The sequence below is a fragment of the Anomaloglossus baeobatrachus genome, chromosome 11 (genome assembly GCF_048569485.1).
Source record: "Anomaloglossus baeobatrachus isolate aAnoBae1 chromosome 11, aAnoBae1.hap1, whole genome shotgun sequence".
Classification (NCBI taxonomy): domain Eukaryota; kingdom Metazoa; phylum Chordata; class Amphibia; order Anura; family Aromobatidae; genus Anomaloglossus; species Anomaloglossus baeobatrachus.
The window spans coordinates 183,259,903-183,282,441 of record NC_134363.1 but is presented as its reverse complement, the minus strand read 5'-3'; the positions used below and the strand labels follow the sequence as shown (position 1 = coordinate 183,282,441).

General features: G+C 48.5%; 1 protein-coding gene across 1 annotated transcript in view; it reads left to right on the top strand.

Annotated features, from left to right (window-relative positions):
* Positions 1–12,990, top strand: part of KIF1B (kinesin family member 1B) — a 168,763-nt gene extending 155,773 nt beyond the window's left edge. Inside the window, 12 exon segments of the mRNA XM_075328038.1 lie at positions 5,898–5,973; positions 6,291–6,470; positions 7,028–7,093; positions 7,169–7,287; positions 7,466–7,532; positions 7,847–7,981; positions 8,106–8,295; positions 11,620–11,750; positions 11,853–11,986; positions 12,257–12,356; positions 12,639–12,761; positions 12,871–12,990. Coding sequence (XP_075184153.1) covers positions 5,898–5,973; positions 6,291–6,470; positions 7,028–7,093; positions 7,169–7,287; positions 7,466–7,532; positions 7,847–7,981; positions 8,106–8,295; positions 11,620–11,750; positions 11,853–11,986; positions 12,257–12,356; positions 12,639–12,761; positions 12,871–12,990 — 1,441 coding nt within the window.
* The last annotated feature ends 9,549 nt before the right edge of the window (positions 12,991–22,539 follow it).

Here is a 22,539-nt window from a genome sequence, read left to right as displayed (position 1 = left end):
TCCTCTCATGCAGTTAAAAACTTACCGTGTATGGGAAGCTGAGACCCAGGCTATTTATGCGTATGATATGGACTGGCAGTAGGTGTGGTGGGGCCGGGTTCACAAACGAAAGACTACAAATCAATAAAGAAATAACATCTGGAACACCAATTCTGAGTCTGAACTGGGTGCAAAAACCTAAAAAAAACTATGCTATATGGAGAGAAGGGCTGCACACCAGTGACTATGGGAGGGTCAGTTCTGATATAGTCCTGGTATGTGCAGAGCTTGCTCCACATGCTGGGACCTGGGCTGGCCTCTATCCACAATTGCCTTTTTGCAACATGGAAGCGGCTATATACAGGTTACAGGTATGTGTGCTCCATTATGGTTCTGCTTTTAACTTTATCTAGGAGGCAGCATGGCACATGAAATACATAATATAGAGTAGGACCCCCCTATTGAGATTTGCCGTGACGTTGGCAGGGGTGGCTCAAAGAATTGATCAATTATTTGCTAAAAATCTCTTTTTTTTTTATTATAGTACAGTTGGAATAAATCTGTGAATTTGCACCTTTTATAAGATGCATGCCAATTTCAGATCGTGCTGGCTCCTTTTTCTCTTATATCAGGTGCTGTAGCGACGTCCCCACTGCAGCCTGATAAAAGACCAGTGAAGGACACGTAACGATACTCGTTATTGTAGAGGAATCCTTTGGGTCCTGAAAAAAAAAAATTAAAAATTAGAAAACCCCTTTAAGAAACCCCGAAATAAAGGATTTTCTATCTGTATTTGCCATTTTTTTTAGTTTTCAGTTATTTATTTTTTTTTTTTTTTTGAAGAAGAAGAAGAAGAAGAAGAGCACCTAAAACCCTCCTTAGGGTATGTGCGCATGTTGCTTTTTACCTGCTTTTTTGCTGCTTTTTCTTCTGCGCTGTTTAATGCCAAAATGGATGTGTTCTTCTATTCAAGCAAAGTCTATGGGAATTTGGGTTTCTTGTTCACACTATGTTGTTCAAAATGCTGCCTTTTTGAGGCCGAACTTTGGTCAAAAACTCAGCTTTGCAGTGCAAAACCCAAATGGCAAAAACAATTGACATGTTGCTTCTTTGAAAAGCTGAGTTTTTGACCAAAGTTCTGCCTCAAAAAGGCAGCATTTTGAACAACATAGTGTGAACAAGAAACCCAAATTCCCATAGACTTTGCTTGAATAGAAGAACACATCCATTTTGGCATTAAACAGCGCAGAAGAAAAAGCAGCAAAAAAGCAGGTAAAAAGCAGGTAAAAAGCAACGTGCGCACATACCCTAAATTTACAGCTTTTGTCCAGAACTAGAAAAAGATGGCAGGTTCTTCCCACAAACCGCACCACCTCTGTCCAGAGGAGCTGTAATTCCACAGATATCCTGTAGCAAGATGTGGCGCTGGTTTTTTTAAATTTTATTTTAATGTTATTTATTTAAATATATGTGCAGCCATGTTTTTCTAATTCTGGACAACCCCTTTAAATTGCACTGAGTTGTGCAGAGTGGAATCTCCAGAGTAATGGGACGTCTCTTATGATCGCAGTGATGAGAGGTGAATCTTTAGTGATGATAATGCAATGTCCTCCCCGCCCTGGAATCATCCAGCTTCACCCCTGACCCTTCCCCTCCGGGCAGGTGAGTGGCAGCGACCTGCACTGTCATCGCCCTGTCTGACAGCAGGGACTGGATTAGCAGCTCGGCCTGTGATTGCTCAGGTCTGATTGGTCGGCCCACTGCCTGACTAGCAGCCGGCCCCTCTAATAGGCTGAGTCACCGCCCACCACGCCCTCTTCCTGATCCGGAGCCAATCGAAAAGAGGGCAGGGCGTGACGTCAGGTGGTTTTCTAGAGAACTACATGGGCTGTAATCTGGTTCTGTCACACGGCGGCGACAACCGAGAGGACGAAGCAGCGACATCCGGAACCGAACATCACCGACTATGGCGGAGTGAGTGCGGGGGAGGGGGTCACACAGGGTCCGCACAACATGGGGGCGGCATCCTCCACAGCCGGGGCACAACTACAGCCCCAGCACCCTGCCCCTCAGCCTGTGCGCTGCAACCGGCAGGACGTGCTGAGACTTGTAGTTCTACAAGTGCTGCAGGTTACCAGAGGTCACACACACCGGGGTCCGAGGGCGAGCGTCACCTATGTCTGCACCCCCCCCCCCAGTGTGTGTGCTGCCCCCCGATGTGAGTCTCCCCCCACCCCCTCCCCATTTTATGCTGCCCCCAGGTGTTTGACCCCTCTGCACCCTTCTCCCCAGTCTATGTTGCCTCTCTGCTCCCCCCTTCTCCCTAGTGTGTGTGCTGCCCCTCTGTGCCCTCCTTTGCCAGTGTATGCTTCCTCTCTGCTCCCCCCCCCAGTCTGTGCTGCCCCCCCCCCAGTCTGTGCTGCCCCCCCCCCAGTCTGTGCTGCCCCCCCCCCAGTCTGTGCTGCCCCCCCCCAGTCTGTGCTGGCCCCCCCCAGTCTGTGCTGGCCCCCCCCCCAGTCTGTGCTGCCCCCCCCCCAGTCTGTGCTGCCCCCCCCAGTCTGTGCTGTCCCTCTGTGCCCCCCCCCTTGCCAGTGTATGCTTCCTCTCTGCTCCCCCCCAGTCTGTGCTGCCCCTCTGCACTCCCCTCACTGTCTGTGATTCCCCTCCCCAGTCTGCTCTGCCCAGTGCCCCCCGCCTGCGTTGCTTATTAGTTTTTGGCCTGTTAGATGACCATTATGCAGTGTATGGCTGGTAACACACGGGCTGGCCTCGCGGTCTGGCCTTCTGGCTTCGTCCTATGAGCTGTATGTCTGGGTCGGGGCCGCGTTCGGTCCGTGTGTTACTGTCCATATACAGACTGTGAATAATGGCCGTCAGAACTTGGCCCACGTCCCTGATAATCTTCCTTTTCTTACTCTTGATCTTATTTGTAGCTTTACCATCTTTCCTTCAGAGCTTGTGGATTTGTGCAATAAGGAGCACAGCGGTAGTGTAAAGCATGAGGGTGAAAGCAGCAGTTGTGGCGTAAGGTCACACAGAGCGGCCACTATCCACCTGTGAACCCTGTTGTCATTTGTCACATTTCTTGGTAATCAGTGCCGCTCCGCCATTAGCCCTCCCTGCGGTGAGATTTGAGGCCGCGCTGTGGAGCTTCACCCTCTGATGGGCGGAGTTTAGACTACGGCAGACTCCAGGAGCCGGTGCACCTGAGCCGCAGCCACTGACCGTAGCCGTGTCAGAAGCCGCTCAGTACAGCGCCCCCTGCAGAACTTGCTGTGGAGTTGACTTTTCCCACCGCACGTTCTTTGCACCATTATATATGATCCACACGTGTCTGTATAGCGGGTTTGCAGCAGAATATAAAGTGCTGACCCCGCGGCTGAAGGTCCCGGTAATGGAATCCTTCATTTCCCTGATTCTAATCCGTCTCTCGCCGGCTGTGATGTAACGTGACCCCGACTTTCCCGAGGAATCCGGTAATCCTGTACAGTAATGAGATCAGCGGGTATTTATATACCTGTAGATCTATGGTAATGATGAGCTCTAGAAAGCAGCAATGTCATCAGGAGACACAGCGTATCCTGGAGCTGATCAGACAGAGCCTCCTGGTTCATGCCTGGCTCTGCTATAGTAGGTGATATTGGGGCAGACGCAGAATTTCCTGGACGTTCCAAAAATGACATCTAAAATAGAGCAGCGAACACCCGGGAAGACGGATCTTGGCTTTGGCCCTCGGGAAGGCATGTCGGCCGTGTATCAATCCAGCTCTTTACTGTTTAATCCCATCCGAGCAGGAAAGGGTTACTCCCCGGTGCCCATGTTTGTTCTTGTTGCATGCCGTGTCATGCCATCGCCTGGGTGCAGCCAGCGCTTGCAGAGGGTTATATGGCTCAGTCACTCAGGACTGTGAGCTGGAGCGTTCCTCCTGCCTCCATAGCTGCAGTGTCCTCCATATGTGTCTACGGCACGGTGGCTCAGTGGTTAGCACTGCAGTCTTGTGGTGGCTCAGTGGTTATCACTGCAGTCTTGTGGTGGCTCAGTGGTTAGCACTGCAGTCTTGTGGTGGCTCAGTGGTTAGCACTTCAGTCTTGTGGTGGCTCAGTTGTTAGCACTGCAGTCTTGTGGTGGCTCAGTGGTTAGCACTGCAGTCTTGTGGTGGCTCAGTGGTTAGCACTGCAGTCTTGTGGTGGCTCAGTGGTTAGCACTTCAGTCTTTTGTGGTGGCTCAGTGGTTAGCACTGCAGTCTTTTGTGGTGGCTCAGTGGTTAGCACTGCAGTCTTTTGTGGTGGCTCAGTGGTTAGCACTGCAGTCTTTTGTGGTGGCTCAGTGGTTAGCACTGCAGTCTTTTGTGGTGGCTCAGTGGTTAGCACTGCAGTCTTGCAGCGCTGGGGTCCTGGGTTCTAGTCCCACTAAGGACAACATCTGCAAGGAGTTTGTATGTTCTCCCCGTGTTTGCGTGGGTTTCCTCTGGGTTCTCCGGTTTCCTCCCACACTCCAAAAACATTCTGATAGGGAATTTAGATTGAGCCCCGATGGGGACAGTGTTGCTAATGTACGTAAAGCGCTGTGGAATTAACAGCGCTATATAAAAGAATAAAAAATTATTATTACATATTATTAGGGTCAATCACACAAGACAAATGTGCAACCTTAGGCCTAGAGAATGCAGGGTAAGACGCTGCCACAAAGTGCAGGAAGACTGGAGTATGTTCCAACATGGTGAATGTGCCGCCAATTTCTGTGCACGTATTCTGCAGCATTGTGCATGGGAGGTCACGAAATCTGCCGAAAAATGTCAGTGAAGTGGAGCTGAAACGAGTGGAGCTGAACGTACCTGCCGCAGATGTCACCGCGATGCAAAGGGTGAGAAGTGCAGCCGGTCTGCCGCAGTGGAGTCTGCACTGGATTATGCCCCTGCGGATTTCCCAGCAGGAGGTCTGTGGCAGAAACATCTCGTGGAAATATACCCCTAAAGAAAGTTATAAACAAATAGGTGACGTGTCTGATCAGAGGGGGTCACAGCGGCTCTGAAAAACCCCGTCCAAATAGTGCTCTGCTCCATTCATCATCTATGGGGGAAAGAGTGGATGGAGCCGTGCTCGGGATCGGACCGTTCTCGCCTGACCCTGCTGCTTGATTCCACCTTCTGCATGGAGAGGCGCTGTGACGCAGGACAGTTTCAGAGTCCATTGTCCAAGACTTGGCGAGGATCTTGCTTGTATCATCCTGTCCTGCTTGAGACTCGTGCGTGATACTCGGTGAGCGTCTGATAATGACAAGACCTTCGATGTCAAATCAAGTATTGCACAAAAAAAGTGAGGTGTAAAAAGTGACATTTATACTTCTATGTGTGGTCTTCTCATCTTATATGGGGGGTGGGGGAGAAAGTAGCTAACTTCTCCTCCATAGAAATCAAGTCCTATTTCAGGCTCCGGAGGTGGTCAGATGTAGCAATTTTAGGGCATGTTCCCACATTGCAGATTTTCTGCACCTAAAACTGCATCTCTTGGCAGGAAAAGCATTGCAGAAAAAAATGTGCTTTTTTTTTTTTTGCCGTGTTTTTGATGCTTTTTTTTAATGCACTGAGATGGGGAAAATGCAGAAACATTTGACTTGTCAACTGTTGTCTGCATCAAAATCTGCTCAGCACTTCAGGATTCTCAGACTTTGCTGGGATGCAGTTTTCCTTGCAGTATTGATTAAATATTGCAAAAAAAAAAAAACTGCTGAAAAATGCAGTGTGTGCACAGTTTTATTGTCCACCCTAAATTCTACATTATTTTCCAAACTCCACACATGAGGTGAGTGAGCGCCTTCGTGCTTGTTGGCCTAGGTGTACGATAATCTCCCCCGGCCGTGTCCGTCTCTAGCCTCGGGGCCCATGAGACTTCATCCCTATTTGTTTTTTTCTTTCCTAGAGCTGATATCGCTCTCATCGGATTGGCTGTGATGGGCCAGAACCTGATCCTGAACATGAACGACCACGGCTATGTGGTAAGTGGAGATGGCGACACCCGCTGTTGGCTCATCCTCCTCGCGGGGTTATGTAACGCCCGGCTCTTGGGTGACTTCCTTCCTTGGTGAACATCAATTATGAGCCAATAAAATGTAGCAAAATTCATGGAAACAATTTGCAAATTGTGGGTCTCGGGCTAATTCTGCACCTCCCGGCGGGGCACGATGAGAATTGTAGCTTTGCTTCCGCTCAGTCCTATACTAAGATCCTGCAGCCTGAGGCACTACAACTCCCAGCATATACGCAGCTGTGCAGGTTACACATGGCCCATTATGTGACTCTTCTCATCTTCTAGGTTTGTGCATTTAACCGAACGGTTTCTAAAGTTGACGAGTTCTTGGCTAACGAGGCTAAAGGCACCAAGGTGATCGGGGCTCATTCCTTACAAGAAATGGTCTCCAAGCTGAAGAAACCGCGCAGGATTATGATGTTGGTGAAGGCCGGGCAGGCGGTAGACGACTTCATTAATAGCCTGGTATGTATTGATGGCTGTATAGGCTCCCGGGCACTACTGCTGTGCATAGGTATGGGGGTGTCCGATCGGTGACCAGCTCGTCTGCCCTGGATTGCCTGGTGCTGGCCACGGCTGCCACGGCATCACATGCTTAGTATAGTTGCATTGATCCTTCCTGGGCAGGGGCATCTGCTTTACTGAACCTCGCATTGCAGGGTAGGGGACGCGTGATCAGGACGGATTACTGTCTATCTGCCCAATATTTAATCACAATCTGCAAATACACAGAATCCTTTGTACCGGCCCCTCCCTATGGGCACAGCTTTTGCCCTATTGACATTACCAGCCTGGTAAGATTTCCCTCACTGCCAGGTGTAAATATATAATCCTGAGTCATCTGATCTGGCCGCCTCGTAACGTGATCTTGTTTTTGGCCGCCTCGTAACGTGATCTTGTTTTTGGCCGCCTCGTAACGTGATCTTGTTTTATGGCCGTTTCTGGCCGGCTCGTAACGTGATCTTGTTTTATGGCCGTTTCGGGCCGGCTCCTAACGTGATCTTTGTTTTTTCTGGCTGCAGGTCCCTCTGCTCTCACCCGGTGACATCATCATTGATGGCGGCAATTCGGAGTATAGCGACAGCACGGTATGTTTCCGTCTGGGCGGCCATGTTTGCAGGATGCTTGTGTCTGCAGAACATTCACTATTCTTTATTTTTCAGAGGCGCTGTAAGCAGCTGAAGGCCAAGGGACTCCGGTTTGTGGGCAGCGGAGTCAGCGGAGGAGAGGACGGGGCCAGATATGGACCCTCTCTGATGCCCGGAGGAGACAATGAGGCTTGGTAAAGATTTCTGAAAAGTTCAAAATCGCATTTCTGTTTTGCAAGTATGGTCTCTTGAGTGTTTTTTTTTTTTTTTTGCACCCCATTAAGTAGAGAATGACTATACAGATACCAAATGATGGGAAACTGTCTGCAGCTATGCCAGGAAATACTTAGGGCTTTTTTTTCTTTTCTCCAGGCCTTACATTAAGGACATTTTCCAGAGCATCGCAGCGAAGGTGGACAGTGAGCCGTGCTGCGACTGGGTGAGTGAAGGTCAATGGTGTCCTGGGATCAGAGTCCTTTATTTTGTCATTAGGGGGTCTCAAGTTCAAAACTCCATGAATGAGTGAATATAAAGAGGATTTGCCCACCACTGTATGAGATGGGGACCCTTAAAAGAACCCTTTGATTTGCAGAGCTCCCATCCCATGTAGTGCAGAGGTAATGTACAGCGCCCCCTGGTGGTTCTGCACTGGGTTAACCCCCGACACTTGGATTATGGATCCTGCCTTTTTCCTTCAGTTTTCCTCATCCCCTTATGTCCGGAGCTGATTGTAATACTGTGATTTCTGGGCAGGTGGGTGAAGAAGGCTCCGGACACTTTGTGAAGATGGTTCACAATGGGATTGAATACGGGGACATGCAGCTGATCTGCGAGGCTTACCATCTGATGAAGGACATCCTGGGGATGGAGCAGGATGAGATGGCCAAGGTGAGACCTAGCGGTATTAGGACTTGCAGGAGAAAATCTTACAACAAAAAAATGTAAAATTCAATATTTTTACATTTTTGTGAATATTTTTTTTTTCTGAATATTTTTTTTTTCTGTCATTCAGACATTTGAGGACTGGAACAAAACGGAGCTGGACTCTTTCCTGATTGAGATCACGGCCGACATTCTTAAATTCCAGGACACGGATGGAAAGCACCTGCTCCCGAAGATCCAGGACACGGCTGGGCAGAAAGGCACCGGGAAGTGGACCGCCATCTCTGCTCTGGATTTCGGGGTCCCTGTTACTCTCATCGGTGAGGGGTTGTTTTTTTCTTTTTCTTCTTCAGTTACATCTAAAGCAGGGGTCTCAAGCGGCCCCTGAGGATGCTTGTTGCGGCCCGCTGACCCCCTGACGATCGCAGCTATGCAGTGGGCCGGCGCCACCACAGCTTTACTATAGTTGATTCATTTGCGGTGCCGCCGCCGCGCAGAGGAACTGTCAGCACTATACCTATGGCTCCTACCCACCAATCGGATGCAAGGAAGTGACGTCACCTCCTTGCATCTGATTGGCCAACGCAGCCAGTGCTATAGTGGACAGAGCTCCTCTGCGCGACACCACAAATGATTCAACTGTTGTAAAGCCGTGTCGGCGCCGGCCCACTGCAGAGCTGCGATCATCACGGGTCTGCTGGCTGCAACAAGCAAGTAAGGTACATGCCCGCTATCAGGACTTGCGTCCTGGACGTGGCAGCTCCTGACCTGCGGGGCCGCCCGCAAGTCTCCTCCGCAGAAGACCGCAGCTGCCCGTGCCCGAGTTCAGGGTTCGGACCGCTGCGGTCTCATCGCTGTGTTCTCCCTAGGGAGGACACATGCGACTTCGCAGCAAAGAACTGACGTGCTGTGGCCTCTGACAGCCGCACCGCATGTCAGTGTTTGCTGCGGGCAGTACACACACAGTGGCATGGGATTTCTAGAAATCCCGTCCACTCTGCTTGTACTGCACATCGCAGCATTTTGGACACAGCTGAAACAGGCTGCTTCCAAAACGCTGCAAAATATTGATCGTGGGCACACAGGGAACGGAGGAAAGGTGAGATTATTTTTTTTATTTTGTTTTTGTGTATTCCTAAAGGTTGAGCACAATACCACAGGATAGGCACAATGCTACGAGGATGAGCACAATACTACTGGGCACAATACTGCAAAGACTAGCACAATACTGCAAGGATGGGCACAATACTACTAGAAGCAATACTACAAGGATAAGCACAATATTACAAGAATGGGCACCATACTACAGGGCACAAGGATGAACACCATACTACAGGGCACAAGGATGAACACCATACTACAGGGCACAAGGATGAACACCATACTACAGGGCACAAGGATAGGTACAATACTACTGGGCACAATACTGCAAGGATTGGGCACAATGCAACAAGGATGGGTACAATACTACTGTACTATTGAGCACAATACTACAGGATGGGGGGGACATTACTGCAGCATGGGGACATTACTACAAGACGTTGGCTAAGATTACTACATGATGCTGTTAATTGTAAAACAATATTACAAGAAGGTGATAAAATGTAAAAAAAAATCAAAGCATTAATTATTTTGAATGCGGCCCCTCTCAATTTCTTTTTTTCTATGTGCGGCCCATACACCCAGCTGAGTTTGAAGCCTAGCTCAGAACTTTGCCAGTGCAAAGTGGCCGCTCAGCATGGGGGCTAGACAGATTTTTAGTCTCCTAAGGCCGGTGGCAGAATTGCACCTCGGCTCTGAGCTGAATACAGATTCAATACCAAACACAACCTGCAAACAAGTGTGGCGCTCTGTACAATCTGATAATCCAGAACACGGCTGGTCCCGTAGGTGCCTGATCATCTTACAGCATCTTAGCCCTAATTCAGGGGAACGGATTATCAGATCTTGTAGATCCCCTCTTCCTTTTTTTTTTTTTTTGTACATAAGCCGGTAGATTGACATTGCAGCAGAGGGCTGTATAACTTGCTGGAGGAGGATTTCTAGTTTTGCAGTCCCTTCCGGCCCGCTCCCTGGTTGTAGTGGTGTAATCCCATCAGGAAGCGTTGCTCAAATGTAATTGTCATCATGTAACCAGTTCTGCGGAATGATGCTGCAGACGGCTTCTGCACTGATAGGGTTAAACATATATTTGCAGCAATGTCCTGACTTATCTATGGGGATAAAGGTCCTGGGTTTAGCCAGCGCAGCAGTGCTGTGGCTGGTGATGTGGTGTATATGCATATACACCAATATCGCCAGCTGCTGTGCTGGCTAAACCCAGGACCTTTATCCTCAAGGTATTCTCTACCAATGCTATAATCCACTCAAATTTCCATATCCCAGACACCCATCTTTAAGCGACTTTTGACTAAAGGTACCGTCACAATAAGCGACGCTCCAGCAATCCCACCAGCAACCTGACCTGGCAGGGATCGCTGGAGCGTCGCTGGTGAGCTGTCACACAGGCAGATCTCACCAGCAACCAGTGACCAGCCAGCGACACGTGGAAGCGATACTGCGCTTGGTAACTAAGGTAAATATCAGGTAACCAACCCGATATTTACCTTGGTTACCAGCGCACACCGCTTAGCGCTGGCTCCCTGCACTCCTAGCCATTGGGTTAATTACCTGATGTGTAGTCTGGCTATGTGAGCAGGGAGCCGGCACTGGCAGCGTGAGAGCGGCGGACGCTGGTAACTAAGGTAAATATCGGGTAACCAAGGAAAGGGCTTCTTGGTTACCCAATATTTACCTTAGTTACCAGCCTCCGCAGAAGCCGGCTCCTGCTGCCTGCACATTTAGTTGTTGCTGTCTCGCTGTCACACACAGCGATCTGTGCTTCACAGCGGGAGAGCAACAACTAAAAAATGGCCCAGGACATTCAGCAACAACCGGCGACCTCACAGCAGGAGCCAGGTCGTTGCTGGATGTCACACACAGCAACATCACTAGCAACATCGCTGCTACGTCACAAAAGTCGTGCCTCAGCAGCGATGTTGCTTAGTGAGACGTGGCCTTAAGACCCAGACGGGGTCGAAACATCGAATGACTTCACAGTTGCTTCAATAAATTTAAATAATTTTTTTGCATCACAATCTGAGTGGAGTGAATTTATTATCTTGGATTTTTTTTTTTTTGTTTCGAGGGGGGCTATCAATAGTGTGTGTGTGTGTGTGTATATATTATATCTCTCTATCTCTGTCCCTTCTTCTGAGAGTTTAATTCCCTGTCCCTAGAGCTGAGTGAATTGATTCCTAGGTCCAGTGGCAGACTGGCTCCTATGCACTGGGGATTTTAGAAGGTAGGGGGTGGGTTGCTGGGTTCCCATTTGGCGGTGAGGGATTGATGTGGCCGCTGATCCAGGGTCCTGTTAATATATTTGCTTACATCTAACCCCGCACATTGAAATAGAATCGTGTCGAGCAGCAGTACCAGACACAGTCACTGTCATTACACAGAGTTATTGCCAGGGCTCTTCCTTCCTGTGAATTGACGTTGGGCGATCAGTATTTTTCATGGGAGATCCTTTCTAAAACGTGCGGTGAGACCCGTTCTGAAGATCCTGGCGGCAAGCTTCTCTTACACTCTGCTCGATCCCGCAGGTGAAGCGGTCTTCGCACGCTGTCTGTCATCCCTGAAATGTGAACGGGTTGTGGCGAGTAAGCAGCTTCAGGGACCGAAACAGGCGCCGTTCAAAGGAGACAAGAAGGCGTTCCTGGAGGACATCCGCAAGGTGAGCGCTGAAGGGGAACAGATCAAAGACTAATAAATAAAATGTGCAGACCCTGAATCTGCAGGAAATCCGCGGTCCCTTTGAGCTCTCTCCTCCTTCTAGGCTTTATATGCATCCAAGATCATTTCTTACGCACAAGGATTCATCCTGTTCCGTCAGGCGGCAAAGGAGTTTGGTTGGAAATTAAATTATGGAGGAATCGCAATGATGTGGAGAGGAGGCTGCATCATCCGCAGGTAATGGGAGGACAGGAGGACTTCTGGGGGTTAAAGGGGCTCCCCAGCTGCTTAAGAACCACAACTCCCAGCATGTCCTGATCGCTCAGAGTTGTGACTTTGCAACAGCTGAGAGCGATAGGATGGAGATAACTGCTGAGGTTTAGTTCTCTCTCCTGCCTCTCACTTGACTGCAACGGCAGAGCCAGCATGGAGCAGAGCAGGACAGAACAGAGCACCGCAGAGCCATATATATTTTTTTTTTTCTTATTTTTTTTTTTTTTTTTCCAGTGTGTTCTTGGGCAAGATCAAAGAAGCCTTCGACAGGAACCCTGGACTTCAAAACCTCTTGTTGGACGATTTCTTCAAAAAGGAAATGCACAATTGCCAGGTGAGCGCTGGGGGTGCAGACACAGGAGGGCGTCCATTAGTCTGGCCATACACCATCTGTAGATGGATCCATCCCTGAATTGTCTGCATCACTCTTGGTGTCCGCAGCTGCTGCATCTTTGTGCTCTCTGGCCCTATTATCAGGGGCTTGCAGGGTGTACTCGGGCCTGAGTTGTGCAGCTGCTATATAAGATGATGGCGGTGCTGTAAGCTACATGTAACTGTCGGGGGCCCTGTGTAAAGATTTTTGCACTCACTATGGTTGTCTCCTTCTGTTCTGCAGGAGTCCTGGCGCCGGGTGGTGAGCTCCGGGGTGCAGCATGGTATCCCTATGCCATGCTTCACCACAGCTTTGTCTTTCTATGATGGCTACAGGCACGAAATGTTACCAGCAAACCTGATCCAGGTGAGGGGTCCGAACACTGTAAATTGTGGCTCTCTGGGCTGCTGTTAAAACTACAACTCCCAGCATGCCCTGGTGGACTGAGGTTGATGATGTTTGTTTTTAATTTCAGGCTCAGAGAGATTACTTTGGGGCTCACACCTACGAGCTCCTGAGCAAACCCGGAAATTACGTTCACACTAACTGGACCGGTCACGGGGGCAACGTGTCCTCCTCCTCCTACAATGTGTGAGCGGCACGTCCTTCTGAGAGATTCGTCCGGACCCATCATAGTCGCCGTCTTCGTGTTGTCCATTTTTTGTTTTTCTAATCTGTTTAGTATGAGAATAAATGGTTTTATATGGCTGCTGCCTTTTGCCGTAATTCCGAAAGAAAAGTCTTCCTTCCCCAACAGTGAAGTCATCGCCTGCGCACGGTAATGAGGGGCGGATGAACGCACGAGCGTTTTCAGGAAACGTTTCTGTGCTCCTGAATCCATAGAAGCGTTGATTTCTTGTTCGCTCATCTTCCCGGAAGCGGCTGACGGCTACAATGTGCAGCCATATTGGCTGTCGTGGTGCGGCTCCGTTATGTCACCCAGTAGATCCTGCTCGCTCCGCTCCGGCAATCCAGTCTCTTTCCCCACTCCTCCATCTTTTTGACAGTGCACAAACAGAACTGATTAAGGCCATGTGCGCACTAGAAAGTGAAAGAAAAAGGAAAATCCGGACCCTCCTTAAAGAATCCCGCACCCGTGGTAAAAAAAACGCAGCGAAATCCACATGCGGTTTTACCACGGTTTGCCGCGGATTTTCCACAGGTTAGTCCCTGCGGATTTTTACCATTATCTATGGCAAAAAACGCAGGTACCTGCAGAAAAGAAGTGACATGCTCATTAAGGCTATGTGCCCACGCTGCGGAAAATGCGCGGATTTCCCGAAAATCTGCAGCTCAGGCACTTCTCAGCCATTTCTATGGCATTTTGGAAATGCTGTGCCCACGCTGCGGATTTTGATCCGGAAAAATCTGCAACATGTCAATTATTGTTGCGGATTTTCATCCGGATTTTGGCTTTAAAATTGGGGAAAAAAAAATAAAAATCCGCACCAAAATCCACAGCAAATCCGCACCTTTGAAAAGGTGCGGATTTTGTGGGAAAGCTGCAGATTTTGATGCAGAAAAATCCACAGCTACATTCTCCCGTGGACACACAGCCTTATTCCGCAGAAGAAAATCCATGGGTATAAAAAAAAAAAAAAAAACACGGTGTGCGCACAGCATTTTTTAAAATCCATAGGATTTACTGGGGAATGACTGCAGCAATGTCAGCCACATTTTCTGCAGCAAATCTGCAGCGTGCGCACAGGGCCTAAATCTGGGCTTGGTGGTTTGTTTACTTTTGTATTCTGAAGACAAAAAAAAAAAATCCTGGAAAAAGTTTCCTTTTTAAAATCTCCCAACTTTCCCCCTGAATGATGAGTGTTTTTTTATTTTTTTTTTGTTACTTTTTGGCCACCCAAAAAATCCTCAGTCCCCCTGCCATGGTGCTCCTTGGTTACACAAGGGTCTGAGGGGTAGTTGGTTGTGATGACGGGACGCTCTCACCTCACGACCCGCACAATTTATTCTCTGCATATTAACTACAAAAAGTGTTGGAGAAGAAAAATCGGCACATCCAGCATAAGGCTAGGTTCACACTTCCGTTGTTTTAAATCCGTCAGCAACGGATCAGTCGTTTCTAAGTTGTCAACTGATGGAACGGATGTGTTTTTCACAAGATTCCTTTCACAGGAATCCTGTGAAAAAACTGATCCGTTGCATCCGCTGTGCGCCCGTGTTTTGACGGATCAGTCATGATCCGTTTGTGTTTGGGACAGCCCAGTGGGTGTGCCAAACCTGCTGGGCATGCTCAGTAGAGCATGACGGAATCTAGCGCAGGATTCCGTCGTAAAACAGATTACGACGGAATCTAGCACCATAGACAAACATTACAAGCGTGACTGACTGCGGCGGATTCCTGCGCGGTGCGTCAATTTTGACGGCCAGAAAAACGTTACATTCTGCGTTGCTCCCCGCCCAGCGGTCAGTTAAAAAACGACGCAGCGGACGTAACACAGGGTCAGCAGTTGCAATCCGCCACTAATGCAAGTCTATGGGACACAACGGAATCCGCTAAACGGATTCCGTTGTTTACCATAGCAGCGGAATAAGACTGATACATTTTAGCGGAAATGTGAACTTAGCCTAAACCGTATTCTTTCTTTATTTCCACATAATTAAAAAAAAGTCCATCCAAAAAAAATGAAGATCCCTGATGGGTTTCGGATGCAGAAGAGCGTTCTTAATCATAGGCTTATGCTCATCTGCCTCAGAAACGCGTCAGGGTGTTCTTTTTTTGGATGGATTTTTTTTAATTAAGATCCTGACGTGTTTCCGATGCAGAAGAGCATCCTTAATCATAGGCCTAAGATTCGGATGCAGAAGAGTCCTTAAACACATCAGGGTCTTTTTTTTTTTTTGGATAGACTTGTTTTAATTATGTGGAAATAAAGAGAGAATACGTTTTATGCTGGATGTGGCGATTTTTCTTCTTCTCCCTGTTATAGTCCATCTGGCGCACTTTTAATGGTTGCACTCCGTGGATGTGTCACCACACACTCGTTCCATGAGGCATGTCGAGATTTCCGCTACCTTCTCTTTTGTACAAAGTGTTGTAGAATCAGGGCCTGAACCTATAGTTTATCATCAGGAATGTGTCGCAGAAAGACTTTAGCTGCGGCGTCGGGAATACTGAGAGGTGTGGACAATGATGAGCTCGCTGAGTAGTCGCAGCGGTGCACGGGGAGCGCCGGCATCACTCGTTTAACCATAGAAGTCATCAGGGATTAACACAACGGCCTCCGATCTGTTAAACCTGGAGTAAGAAGACTACATGAAATGTTGCCCAATTCTTTCACAATTCATAGTTGTGCAAAAACGTTCACATGCAAAGCCCCATGAAATAAATGGAGCAATAATAATAAACTTTGCAACATTTGCCATTTTTACACCAGTCCCAATTCTCTTTTGCAAAAGGGTGTAGCGCGCCGTCCAATTCATCATAATTTATGCCACAAAGAATACGGTATAAGTGACAATAAAAATGGGCTCCGTACCCCGACAGCTGTAATGTCTGGAAATGTCGCACCCTGGGGCCGCCAGATCCAGCGCCCTGTGCACCAGGACTGACGCGTAATGGCGTATAAATTATTATACATGTTTCCTTCCTCGGGATCGATTAGTTTTGTCCATTATCCCATTTGAACCAGACACATCCCAGGAAAAATACAGTACATCACAAAGTGAGTACACCCCTCACATAATATTTTATTAAGACAAGACTGAAGAGCTGATGCTGTGATACAATGTGCAGTGTCAGTGCGCAGCTTGTGTAACAGTGTAAATAACTCCTCACACAGCCATTAATGTCTAAACCGCTGGCAACAAAAATGAGTACACCCCTAAGTGAAAATGGCCAAATTGTAACCCTTGGAGTGAATATTTTGTGCGGCCACCACTATTTCCAGCACGGCCTTAACTCTCCTCGGCATGGAGGTCACTAGAGCTTCACAGGAGAGCCTCAGAATTCTTTACCATAAAGAGCCATGTTGAGCTTCCAGTGACCAGTATGAGAGAGTGTGTGACAGATAACACCAAAAGTAACACCCCTGATCCCCATTCACACCTGAGACCTTGTAACACTAATGAGTCACATGACACCAGGGAGGGAAAATAGCTAATTGGGCAGAATTTGGCCATTTTCACTTTGGGGGTGTACTCACTTTTGTGTTGCCAGTGGTTTTGACATTAATGACTGTGTGTTGAGTTATTTAGAGGACACCAAATTTACACGTATACAAGCTGCACACTGACACTGTACATTGTATAAAAGCTGCACACTGACACTGTACATTGTATACAAGCTGCACACTGACTAATGTACATTGTATACAAGCTGCACACTGACACTGTACATTGTATATAAGCTGCACGCTGACACTGTACATTCTATACAAGTTGCACACTGACACTGTACATCTAATATATAAAGCTGAATGTGTGTATGTGTGTGTATGTCCGGGATTGGCATCTGCACCGTCGCAGCTACAGCCGGAAAATTTTGCACACTCACACTTCTGGACCCCGAGAGCGTCATAGGCTATGTTGTGAGGCGAAATTTTAACCCCTCACATTCCAATTTACCAATCAATTTTTCCCCTATCTACATAATGGGGAAAAAGTGAAACAAAAAGTGTATCCGCACCGTCGCATTTACAATCACGAAATTTTGCACAGACACCTCATGTGACCCAGGGAACATCGTAGACTATGTTTTGACAGGAAAATTTAACCCCTCGCTGTACAGTTACTCTCCAAAAAACATGGTTCCATTAAAGTAAATGGAGCCTGGAACTACAGGTTATTAGTAGGAGGTGTGATTGGTTGCTATAGGAACAAAAGACATTCATAGTATAAGAAGCTTATATGTGAGGTAATAAGATGTCGGTGGGGAGACTGATAGAGACAGACAGAGATAGAGACAGACAGGGAAAGAGACAGACAGAGACTGACCTGGAAAGAGACAGATGGGGAAAGAGAGACATGCAGACAGGGACAGAGACAGGCAGACAGGGAAGGAGGAGACAGTCAGAGAGACAGACAAAGATACAGTTAGGTCCAGAAATATTTGGACAGTGACACAATTTTGGCGAGTTGGGCTCTGCATGCCACCACATTGGATTTGAAATGAAACCTCTACAACAGAATTCAAGTGCAGATTGTAACGTTTAATTTGAAGGTTTGAACAAAAATATCTGATAGAAATTGTAGGAATTGTCACATTTCTTTACAAACACTCCACATTTTAGGAGGTCAAAAGTAATTGGACAAATAAACCAAATCCAAACAAAAATTTTTAGTTTCAATATTTTGTTGCGAATCCTTTGGAGGCAATCACTGCCTTAAGTCTGGAACCCATGGACATCACCAAACGCTGGGTTTCCTCCTTCTTAATGCTTTGCCAGGCCTTTACAGCCGCAGCCTTCAGGTCTTGCTTGTTTGTGGGTCTTTCCGTCTTAAGTCTGGATTTGAGCAAGTGAAATGCATGCTCAATTGGGTTAAGATCTGGTGATTGACTTGGCCATTGCAGAATGTTCCACTTTTTTGCACTCATGAACTCCTGGGTAGCTATGGCTGTATGCTTGGGGTCATTGTCCATCTGTACTATGAAGCGCCGTCCGATCAACTTTGCGGCATTTGGCTGAATCTGGGCTGAAAGTATATCCCGGTACACTTCAGAATTCATCCGGCTACTCTTGTCTGCTGTTATGTCATCAATAAACACAAGTGACCCAGTGCCATTGAAAGCCATGCATGCCCATGCCATCACGTTGCCTCCACCATGTTTTACAGAGGATGTGGTGTGCCTTGGATCATGTGCCGTTCCCTTTCTTCTCCAGACTTTTTTCTTCCCATCATTCTGGTACAGGTTGATCTTTGTCTCATCTGTCCATAGAATACTTTTCCAGAACTGAGCTGGCTTCATGAGGTGTTTTTCAGCAAATTTAACTCTGGCCTGTCTATTTTTGGAATTGATGAATGGTTTGCATCTAGATGTGAACCCTTTGTATTTACTTTCATGGAGTCTTCTCTTTACTGTTGACTTAGAGACAGATACACCTACTTCACTGAGAGTGTTCTGGACTTCAGTTGATGTTGTGAACGGGTTCTTCTTCACCAAAGAAAGTATGCGGCGATCATCCACCCCTGTTGTCATCCGTGGACGCCCAGGCCTTTTTGAGTTCCCAAGCTCACCAGTCAATTCCTTTTTTCTCAGAATGTACCCGACTGTTGATTTTGCTACTCCAAGCATGTCTGCTATCTCTCTGATGGATTTTTTCTTTTTTTTCAGCCTCAGGATGTTCTGCTTCACTTCAATTGAGAGTTCCTTAGACCGCATGTTGTCTGGTCACAGCAACAGCTTACAAATGCAAAACCACACACCTGTAATCAACCCCAGACCTTTTAACTACTTCATTGATTACAGGTTAACGAGGGAGACGCCTTCAGAGTTAATTGCAGCCCTTAGAGTCCCTTGTCCAATTACTTTTGGTCCCTTGAAAAAGAGGAGGCTATGCATTACAGAGCTATGATTCCTAAACCCTTTCTCCGATTTGGATGTGAAAACTCTCATATTGCAGCTGGGAGTGTGCACTTTCAGCCCATATTATATATAGAATTGTATTTCTGAACATGTTTTTGTAAACAGCTAAAATAACAAAACTTGTGTCACTGTCCAAATATTTCTGGACCTAACTGTAGATGGAGAAAGACACAGACCTTGATAGAGACAGACAGGGAAAGAGACAGACAGAGACAGGCAGACAGGGAAAGAGACAGACAAATAGACGGGGAGACAGACGGGGAAAGAGATAGACCTGGAAAGAGACAGACGGAGCACATTACTTGGCCAATTTAGTTAAATCTGTGTGGAATATCTGTGGTGTTGAAATATATGTTGTGAAATGCTTCTATTAGCTTAGTTTTTGCCTTTTAATAATTACATTTCTATCTATTTGTTTTGTGGTTTTTGTGTGCAGAATACATTTTTGTTAACCCTAGAACGCATACCTGGGGCCTCGCAGGCCTGCTAGGTCATTTGTTTTCTATGGTAGATTGAATTGCTTGCGCGTTCTAGGGTTAATACATTCTATTTTGTTAACAAAAGTTATTAACCCGGGCGAAGCCGGGTAGTACAGCTAGTAGTATATAAGCTGCACACTGACACTGTACATTGTATACAAGCTGCGCACTGACACTGTACATTGTATTACAGGGTCAGACCTGCAGTGATGTCCCAGGAAAAGATATAAAATATTTACAAAAATGTGAGGGGTGTACTCACTTCTGTGACATATTGTATATCTGTCACAAACCACCGGGGGGGTCACTCAGAAATCCCCCGCGCTGGCTACCAGTACGTCACAATCGGGGGGTAACAAGTGGGGGTCACCCCTCCTTTATACCTCCCGACCGACAGACAGAGCACGTGACGCGCTCTCTAGCGCCCCTCTTATAGTCAGGCCAATTATGGAATTGCCCGACAATAAGCAAGGAGGCCGCTATACTACTTATGCCGATTATTGAAGGGTCCCCAGTGAGAGTAGGGTATATATTCCCCCGACCTCCGCGGGCGGAATATATAAAACCTCCCCGGATCTCACTGGCCTCCCCACAATAATCCTTGGCACAACTCGCTGCCACCAACCGATTTACGGTAACTATTAGCCGAACACACAGACGTGGGATTCAAGATCGAGATAACAGAACAAACCAAGATTAATTATATAATTTAATCAGCCTAAAGCACACTAGAAACTACAATATATACAATAGGGAATCTACAGAATATACATATGTCAGAGTACAGTTACAGATAAAGCATGGTTTACAAACAGGCATACACAGTTCCCGCAGTTACCTTGTGCGTCTGGCCACAGGGGGGCGCTGTAGGCCAGGTTTCCAGGAACTCCCACAGATGTTTCCTACACGTGACCCCCAGCGAAAGAACCCTGGAAAATGGCCGAAGTAGGGTTATCAACCTGGGCAAATCCAGGTCCCCTCCTACCTTCGTGACCTCAGAGGGAGCACTGCTCCACCCCTGGCTGGAGTTATGGACAATCCACAACATGGAATATGGGCCATAACTTGGCCTGGGAGCGTCGTAGGCGGACGCCAATGCTCTCATTGTGACAGTTATGAATTTAGCTACAGAATGAGAGGACTCATGACTCGTCTACTAGTTCCACATTGGCTGATATCACGCCTGGGGTATTTCCCAAGCTCCCGCTCCCATAAAAAGGGTGTGCCAGCATCGTCCGCATGCGGAGACACCATTTTTATGGTTGCCATATTTATCGGAAATATGGCTTGCGAGATATGAACCATTTTTTACTGGAGTCGTTCTGTCTGGATACTTCCAAGCTTGCTAATTAGATAGCAGCTCCTACCACAGGGTCACGGCAGGGAGTCCTCCTGTGTCCATTGTTCCCACATCATCTCATCTCCATATCACAGGAGATGGCCATGGAGGTGTAACACCTTCACAGATGCTGGACATTGAGAACAAGAAGGGAGGGGGGCACTGCCAGGGAGTGATGAGCGATTATGACTGGAAGTCATAATTCATCTTCATATCCCGGGATTTGCCTCACAATATCGTATATTATATATAGGGGCAATCTGTGGGCGGTGGCTCTCGCTCTCTTCTATGGTGGTGTTCACACACGGTGGATGAGCAGTAGGTTTATTTTCTACATTCGCCGGTAGCAGAAGATGCGTTTGATCTCCATATACATATGCGCCACCATACGTCATCCTGAGGCCGCAGCTTTTCAACCATTACAATGATTTCTGAATGCTATATGATGGTGTTCTTGAGCCCTTGTGAGCATCTACGACCCTGACCCGCACCCTCACGACCTCTCGATGGCCCTTACCAGCACCCTCACGACCTCTCGATGGCCCTTACCAGCAACCTCACGACCTCTCGAGGGCCCTGACTCGCACAATCGCGGCCTCTCTATGGCCCTGATTTACATCGTCGCGGCCTCTCTATTGCCCTGACCCGCACCCTCACGGCCTCTCTATGGCCCTGACCCGCACCCTCACGGCCTCTCTATAGCCCTGACACACACCCTCAGGCCTCTCTATAGCCCTGACACGCACCCTCAGGCCTCTCTATGGGCCTGACCCGCACCCTCGCGGCCCCTCAATGGCCCTGACCCGCACCCTCAGGCCTCTCTATAGCCCTGACACGCACCCTCAGGCCTCTCTATGGGCCTGACCCGCACCCTCGCGGCCCCTCAATGGCCCTGACCCGCACCCTCAGGCCTCTCTATGGCCCTGACCCGCACCCTCACGACCTCTCGATGGCCCTGACTCGCACCATCACGGCCTCTCTCTGGCCCTGATTTACACCGTCGCAGCCTCTCTATAGCCCTGACCTGCACCCTCAGGCCTCTCTATGGCCCTAACCTGCACCCTCACGGCCTCTCAATGGCCCTGATTTACACCGTCACGGCCTCTCTATAGCCCTGACACGCACCCTCAGGCCTCTCTATGGCCCTGATCCGCACCCTCAGGCCTCTCTATGGCCCTGACCCGGCCCCTCAATGGCCCTGACTCGCATCCTCAGGCCTCTCTATGGCCCTGACCCGCACCCTCACGGCCTCTCTATAGCCCTGACACGCACCCTCAGGCCTCTCTATAGCCCTGACACGCACCCTCAGGCCTCTCTATGGGCCTGACCCGCACCCTCGCGGCCCCTCAATGGCCCTGACCTGCACCTTCAGGCCTCTCTATGGCCCTGACCCACACCCTCACGACCTCTCGATGGCCCTGACTCGCACCATCACGGCCTCTCGATGGCCCTGATTTACACCGTCGCAGCCTTTCTATAGCCCTGACCCGCACCCTCAGGCCTCTCTATGGCCCTAACCTGCACCCTCACGGCCTCTCAATGGCCCTGATTTACACCGTCACGGCCTCTCTATAGCCCTGATCCGCACCCTCAGGCCACTCTATGGCCCTGACCCGGCCCCTCAATGGCCCTGACTCGCATCCTCACGACCTCTCGATGGCCCTGACTCGCACCCTCACGACATCTCGATGGCCCTGACTCGCATCCTCAGGCCTCTCTATGGCCCTGACCCGCACCCTCACGACCTCTCGATGGCCCTGACTCGCACCCTCACGACCTCTC